An 8536-nucleotide genomic window follows, 5' to 3' on the forward strand; every position below is an offset into this window, starting at 1 on the left:
TTTTATATTATCTTAAATATAACTCGGCCAAATATACAAAGTACAGAATAATATATATTTTGAAATGTCTTTTTAAATATTTTTTTCACGAATATTGATTGTAAGTATATAATTGAAAGTCATACATACAAACTGTTTTATATTTAGATGTTACAATAAAAAATTGTGTCGTTTTTGCCTTTTGCTGTTTTGTTTACTTTTCTCACCCACCAAAACAAAAAACACCTAACTATTACCTTTCTAACTACGTCTCGTTGAGAATACTCAGTACAGTTGATCGTTTTGAAAATACAGAAATTTGCTGATATAAAATATTGGCCAGACTGTTTGTTAAGTTTTGTGCACAATCTGGGAATTAAATAGAACAGTCGAGATATTATTTACCAACAAAGTAAAAAAAGTCAAATATATATCATACTGCCGAGCTTCAATAAATTTACTGTTCAACTCAATGATATTTCCTGGCACATTTGAATCAACGTTTTCCTTTTTCTATGCCACAGTTAAAATAGAGGCATGTTAAGCAAAACTTTCCACGTTTCGGTTTGTAGTCAGCCTTTGTAAAATGTACGCTACAAACCCTTTTGCTCTTATTTAAGACCTCACAAGAGACTCCCATCAGTTTGTCATTACTTATTGCTAAAAGCCATTTCTGACATAGTTCTTATAACGATTATTATATACATATTTTTATATTATTATATTATTATATTTAAAACTTCTTAATTGAAAAATGTTTTATAAAAATGTCAGTGGTAACTATTTACAATAATATAACAGAATTAAATTAATAATTCAGAGTAGGATTATTATAAAATAGGATTCTCCAATATGATTTCTTTGAAATAAGAATGCTTATGAAACTATGAATATAATACAATATTTAATAATAAAATATATGGAAGAGAATTTGAAATTACTACATTATATATAGAACAAATGTGGTTAAAATATTAAGTTAAAACACAATTGCAATAACAAAAATATAAAAATTAAAACATTTTATTTAGTCATCGCTTATTAGGTCTTAATTCAAATCTGATAATCTCAAACTGATGTATATTTAAAACATATCGCTTACGTCGTAATTAAGTCATTGCTCCTTTGAAGCATATCGTTACAGAACCATGCATAAACCCGGCAACAGTGTCGGATTTCGACTTGTCGATATAGTGTCAGAAAAATTTATTATATACACGTTAGACCCCACATTATATTGCAAATATATAAAAATGTATGTATATAAACGCATATATAACTTCTCTGTTTTCCCCCTAAAAATTGTTACTGAATCAAGTGCATGTCGGGTTGCATGTTATGACATGGAGCCCATCTTGTATTGCACATGTATATATATATATATATATATATATATTATATTCCACTGAACTTTATTTAAAAATTTTATTTCAGAAATTAAATTATGTTTTATTTAAATTACTGATACTCTATGATCTATGATGACAGACCAAGTGTTTAGTAGAATGTAAGATATGGCTTCATTGTACTGATAATAATGCACTTTAATAACAAATAAAACGAAACATAACTATATTTATTATGAATAACCTTAATAAACATGTTTTCCCTACTAATTATGAATAGTTTTTGATAAACTCCGTGTGGAATTCGGTAAACTTTTCCAGCATCGTCTTGAACGTATCGGTTTGCAACAGGATGGTGGTCCTAAAATGGTAGGTACCGGGCTGTTGACCGAACCCAGAACCACCAACGATGCAAATACCCGTTTTCTCCAACAGTTCGAAGGCGTAGAACACGTCTGGTTCTTTGCCTTGACTCTTTGCGACCTCGATGGCTTTCGGTGGTAGATAAATCCTGGGAAAGGCGTACATAGCTCCCTGGGTGGGGTTGCAGGTTATCGCTTCCATGGAGTTGAATGTCTTGGCTACCATCTTCGCGCGTAACTGTTAAAAGTTAATTACATAATTATTCTCATTCATTACACAGTAATTACTGATCATGATTATTTTGAATAAATATATGGAATGTGAATTAATTTTAAATCATTTATAGATATTTAAGTGTGATAAAAAGGCCATTTTAGGTAAAAAAATTATTCTTCAGCCTGGTGTCTTTTGCAATATATTCTTTAGGTGAGAAATATTGATAAAAGATAAAGACTATATGAATACATAAATGAAAATATGCAGCAGTTAAAATGAAACTAACTACATAATTGGCGCAGGGGGAATAGATCAGAATCATGAAATTTTAACAGTAAATTTGTAAACATTTTAAGGTATTAATAAACATTAAGGTGATTAATGTTATTTGATATGTAACTATCTGATATTTTATTATTTTAAGTTTGTATCAGTTATTTTGGTTATTTAATTTATAGCCCTAAGTTTAGAAAAATTAATAGGTGTGATTGTAAATATACTACTTTAATATACATTTCTAAATTGTAAAAAATAGATTATCTAATTGTGTTCGATGTTGTTTTAATATACATGCGAAAGTCTAATATCAATTTCAAAATTGTTTTATTCATATATTCCCTGTGTGAATTTACAAACATATATACTTATATTTGACGCTCTGAAGTTGTTACAGTTCTGAAAATAATTTTACTTATCATATTTTGTTTTAATATTAAGTGCTGTAGTAATTTAAACATATTAATACTTTTTTGGTCATTGAAACTTAACAGAAATTAGATATAATTAAATTCTGTTTAAAAAAGCTTAGTAAGGGTTAGTTCTTAAGATGTTATTTTAATATCTTTTAATATACAGAGATGTATTATATAGTGAAAAAAAGTTTTAGTAACATATCTTTTTAAAACAATTCCCTTTACCTGAGAGACATATTGCGATCACTAGTACATATAAATATAACTATTAAGGCGTTTTCTCGTATTTTGGTGGATTTTGGGAAAAACTATAGATTTAGGAGATTGAGCGATATGAGTAAATCAAATACTTGAATGAATCTACTCTTGACTCGCCTAGACCTTAGTAGAATCACACAATGAGCATCTCGAATGATGATCGTTTAGCATCTCCGCCAGCAAAACTTTATTTTCTGTTGACGAGGCAACAATGAAAGAATTACGAAGAGTAATAAAATCATTAATGTGTGCTAAGACGGATGTCGACCAAGATATAGCAAAATCAAAGCCTGTGGGGAAACATTATGTATATGAAATAAGAGGAAAGCAATTGTATATACCAAAAGTTGTACTGTAAAAGCTACACTTCATGAAAAACAGACATGGCCGTCAATATGATGGTACAAACTCCTTGACCTGATTTGATGTACGCTGATAGCATCATATTCGTTAATGCAGTTATGTTATGCTGAAGCTTCTAGCATTCTTTATAATATAAGATGACTGGCCGTTATTGTAAATCTCAATGGGATCCACGTAGATCAAATTAGAGTGTAGATACAGGGATTATTAGATGTAGATACTGGAGAAGAAAGTAGCATCTACTGCTAAAGCACTAAGCCGATTCGGTCAAGCTGCGGGAGCTTTTGTTTGTCTAAGATAGTGCATGTGGAAGAGAGGAAATGTTACAAATCAAGACTAACATCTGTCTCCGAACGTTTATTTTATCGAATCTTCTGGATATTACCGAGACCTGGACGTTGTAGCAGTATTTAACTGCACTGCCAAATAACTTTATATGAGGATATTGAAGCTGAAAGGCTGAGTTATTTAACAGGAAATGAAATATAAGTATTAAGACATAGAAATCTCCTAGAGTAGGACCAAAGAAATACAGAAAGAAGTGATAATACCTATTATGACATACGCTGCGGAAATTCAACTCAAAGTTAATTGAAATGAGGGTACTTCGTAGAATAATTGGAAAAACGCTCTTGGACACCTCCTAGGGGATATATGAAGAACATGGTAAAAAGCGCGAATGAGTGTTTAGTAGAAAAGGCAATAGAGCGGGTACATTAGTAGAATGTCCTCATTAGGTCAGATCAAAGATTAAGCTTAGATCAAAGAAGGAAAAAGACAATGCTTAACTATATGTTTCTATACTATTCGTATGTGACTGTATAGCACATGAAGTAGTTACATAGAAACTCAGAATGAGCGACCAGCCTATTCTAGATATGTTATACACCCATTCAATTATATATTAAATATGATGAGAAAATATTAAAATGCTTAACACAGTAATAGAGTGGGACTTACGTACTTACGTAAACATACCACTGGTAGGACACTCCGAAAGCCATTAGAAGCGACCTATATTAACTTATTCAACTATTTAAAAAAGTTTCTTTCTGCCAACTCAGAATATGACTTAAATTTTCCCATGTAGACTGGTCTCGGCAATACTGTCTGTCTAGGGTCTTCCTAACCTGATGTTTCTTGTTCTGTTAGTAAGGTGAAATCACCATGGCAAGTTATATAATCGAACAATACGTTCAAATTGTACAATTTTATTATGAAAATGGATGTTTATATAAAAATAAATCGGTTAAAATTAATTCACAGACATTATTATGTCATTTACTAATAAATAACAGGATGAGTTCAGTTTAGAGATCAGATCAGGGGCTTTTCAGTAGTGATTCATTTATGACATAACACTTAAAAATACCTTTAAAGAGTCTAATATGGCATTCTTTTCCTTTTGGAACGACTCATAGCTAGGTTCGCCTTTCTGTGGTGGATTGGTGATGCTGTACAAGCAAGCCTGTCCTATAACTGAAGAGCAGAGCATCACACTGTTACCTTTCAAGTACATGACCTTTACTTTGGGGCACATATTGATCACTTCCGCATATCCGGCACGAAAACCACATTCTCCCATGTAACCCTTCGAACAAGACATGAAACTGGCCAGCTCCACAGTGTTGTAAGGTTCCCCCATCTCAGTCAGAACCTTTTTGAACGAATGGAACTTGCAGTCGTCCTCGTAAACGTTGTCTTGGTACACTTCGTCGGCTAAAATGAAGAGATTCTCTTCGTAGGCGAATTTAATAATTTCTTCTATGTTTTGACGCGAGAGAACTTGTCCCGTGGGGTTACCAGGATTGATAACGACTATAGCTCTCGGTTTACATACTTTCTTCCCTTCAGTGATCGCTCGCTTCAATTCCAATACGTCTAGGCCCCAATTTTTGGATTCGTCTAGGTAATAATTTATTCGGGCGAGACCGAAATCAGTCAGTGTGGCGGAATAGAGAGGATATTGGGGAATGGGGATCATTACGCCTGAAGTTTGACCATCTACATCGCACGCAAATAGTCGGAGAACTTTTCTAATGGCATCGCTGGCTCCTAGAACAAGTCGGGTATGTTTAAGTTTCCCAATAGGACGTATTTCTTACCTGCGCTAACAATGACGTTTTGCCAGTCTGCGGGGACGCCATCACGAAGCTCAATAAATTTGGCGACCTGCTTTCTGACAATCTCTAACCCAGAGCAATTAGTGTAAGAACCCACCGAACCACCTTGACAACTGTCCAGGATTGTCCGAGCTCGTTCTTTGGCATCGTCTGGAAAATGGGGATTGTCGAGGAATGCCGGATATATGACCATGGCCAATACTTGTCGGATGAACGTGATTGGTACTTGTCCCATCGCATGACAATCCCCGGCATTGGCTCTGATCATTTGGGTGAACGGTTTTTTGACACCCTAAATATTGTTATTTTGGTTTGAAATAATGACACTATTGAAAATATTCACATTATGAAATATTATATTTATTAAAATTATTGGTGTTATGACTATTAGGTACTAGCATGTACCCTGATGACTTATTTACTTTAAAAAGAAATTTAATGAGAATGAGAATGACTTTTGCAGGGATCCAATCATAGATCCGTTTTCCTATTTCTCCAGCATTTCGGAAGCAGCAAGTTATTAAGATGAGTAATGTATTGTCTACTGCAGTTTTTAAATTCTTTGTAATACCATACTGTATTTTCCTTCTCATTTTATTCTAGTTAGAAAAAGATACAATGCTGTCTGTACATTTTAACACGTAACCGAATCAGCCTGCAAAAGTCGTTCAGCTGTCAAATGTTTGCAAAATTCTTTAGAAGAAGTTTCTTGAAATTTTTGGAGATAACGTGCTCAACATTGTAGTATTTTAAATCATTACTTGGTAAATATAAATGAAATGTGTTTTATGTAATTTATTTTTTCAATAATTGGCTTGAAAAAAGATACATATTAATTCATATATCTGAACAACACGATCAGAGAGGGTAACGTCTTTCTCCTTATCATTGTATATTCAATCAAATCCAATTATTATGGGATGTGGCAAAGAATAACTACTAACTAACTAATCAGTCACTGGTCAGCAACATACAGGTCGAGAATAATATAAAAGCAAGAACTGTTTCGATATGTGGAAATTATTGTCTCGGACATTGATGAAATTGTGAAATAGTGTTAGATTGGAAAATAACAGCTTAGTTATTGGTTTGAATAGTGACTCAGAGTGACAGTGACTAAATGAAACTTTATGGATGAGAGATTATGATTCAATACTGACAATACCAAGACAGGGTGTTGAGAGTGGAAACAACCAAAAGAGATTATATTAATTATATATAACTGTAGGAAATCATATTGTAGGGTGTAGAAGATTTATGTTCATATATATGTGTGAAATTATTTATAATATATATGAGCATTTGGTTGAAATGTACGAGGAGAAAATTAATACTAACTGCTTTGGAGATATAGTAAATTCAAGTAGTGGCTATTTTCCCTTTTTTGGATCTTTCTTATAGTATGTAAATACTAGGAAACAGTTGATTCGGCATCTAGTAAATTCTTTTAAAATTATGTGAGAGTTTATGCTGGGTTTTCATCTTTGCCATTGACTTCAAAAACCCACTTCTGAACATGTGAAACCAAAACCGACCATCCACTTAACGAAGAAGATTGCAGATTGCTGCAGATTTTTTCATATCAAACAACAACAACAACACAAACAACAAACAACAAAAGTATAGACTGTCCAAAAATTCAATCTTGAGCATTCCATGATTAGCGTGTGTATACACTGAACAACTCTATGCAGAGAAATATCGAAACCATGGAGTTTACCAATTAAGTTAGGTTGTTTAATTGCCGTTTACTTAGTATTTTTACATATATACTAATATAATATATACTATATATATATACTATATATATATATATATATAAATATTACTAATCAAAGTATATGTAAACACTAGGAGATATTTTTCTAAAAGCAATAATACTACGTGTTTTAGAAGTTTGAACATCTAGTACAACAAGAATTATTATTGATATTTCATCGTGGCTGCTGATGAAAAATTGATAGGTTACGATAAACTTAGTGTCAAAGTATGCTGGACAATCATCACGTGATAGTGCAATTATTTCGTTTTCTCGCATGGAACGAAAAAGTGGTTGTAAAAGCAATGGGGATTAAGCAGTACAAATATGAAATATCACAATGACTATAAAAATAAATAACGCTATGATAACGCTATGACGGAATTTTTTAAATTGTCTCAAATAACATTGTAAATATTTTATAGAAATCAGATACTATACGGAATGCGAATTAACTTTAAAACGAAAGAATAAAGTAAATAATTGAAATATAAATTATCTGGTGAATACTGGATAATGTAAGTATGTGGTATGCCTTTATAAATGTAAGATTACTTTTATTGAGTTTTCGATTATTTTAAGGGTTTCTCATTCACTGCTTCGCTTAAAATATTTACTAAACGTGATATATCATTCTTGAACTTTTCGAATAATATGAAAAGTGATATTAATATATGAGGAGTAAAACTTTATGTAAATTATTTTGTTTGGACATTTTCGAAGATGGAAAAAATACGATATTTCATACATGTAAAGCATATAAAGCATGATAATCATATTAATTAGATCTGTCTATGATAGTTAATTATTTAACAGACAAAGACCCAATTAAGGGTGGAATAAAGTGACTGTGGCCCATTCTTATAAACATGACTGAAACTAACTTAAAAACTTACGAAAAAAAAAAGATCAATTTTGGTCATCTCAATTTTACTAATTTTTGCTAACTTACAACTTAAGCATTTCCGTACCTCCTTTAATTCCTTCTGGATCTGGAAGGATCTGGCTACTAGAGGTCCTCGAAGAGCGTACTCCAACTCTTTTATATGTGGATTTAAGTTGTCCATCGACAGGCAACGTTGGCGAGACGCCATGGTAGAAATTTTATTGCTGTTACGTTCAGGCTTAACTGAGGATTGATTAATAATAGCCAGTATACTGTGTATGGCCACTGAACGAGGTTCTGACAATTTCTCTGTGTTCACAGCAACATATTTAGTACTTATAGATAGCAGAAGTCAAGGACAATTTCAGAATAATTATGTTTAATCTCTGAGATTGTACTTGTATTTATTGTATGTAATATGCATGGTCGAGAACGTAAATATACCAGAGTTTTCAATAAGTCTTGTCTTCTGATGGGAAAAATACGATTCTATGGTTTGAAATACATTTTGAAGGGCATTACAATTGATTGCATTGCATTCTTGGCGTGAT

General features: G+C 32.2%; 1 protein-coding gene across 1 annotated transcript; it reads right to left on the reverse strand.

Annotated features, from left to right (window-relative positions):
- Nucleotides 1-1534: 1534 nt before the first annotated feature.
- Nucleotides 1535-8305, reverse strand: LOC143203433 (alanine aminotransferase 2). The gene is made up of 4 exons (XM_076415563.1): nucleotides 8071-8305; nucleotides 5323-5632; nucleotides 4590-5272; nucleotides 1535-1925 (listed from the first exon to the last, which is right to left on the reverse strand). Exons 1-4 carry the CDS (start codon nucleotides 8191-8193, stop codon nucleotides 1596-1598), a joined length of 1446 nt encoding a protein of 481 aa, XP_076271678.1. The 5' UTR covers nucleotides 8194-8305; the 3' UTR covers nucleotides 1535-1595.
- Between the last annotated feature and the right edge of the window lie 231 nt (nucleotides 8306-8536).

The sequence above is a fragment of the Rhynchophorus ferrugineus genome, unplaced genomic scaffold (assembly GCF_030347505.1).
Source record: "Rhynchophorus ferrugineus isolate W39M unplaced genomic scaffold, kcgeb_rfMv2 rfM10, whole genome shotgun sequence".
Lineage (NCBI taxonomy): Eukaryota > Metazoa > Arthropoda > Insecta > Coleoptera > Curculionidae > Rhynchophorus > Rhynchophorus ferrugineus.

Coding starts and splice junctions, on each gene's coding strand:
- LOC143203433 (XM_076415563.1), bottom strand. CDS start 8,193: ATGGCGTCTCGCCAACGTTGCCTGTCGATGGACAACTTAAATCCACAT. Junction 5,273..5,322: donor AAACGTCATTGTTAGCGCAG/GTAAGAAATACG, acceptor GACTTGTTCTAG/GAGCCAGCGATGCCATTAGA. Junction 1,926..4,589: donor CCATATTAGACTCTTTAAAG/GTATTTTTAAGT, acceptor AACTTTTAACAG/TTACGCGCGAAGATGGTAGC.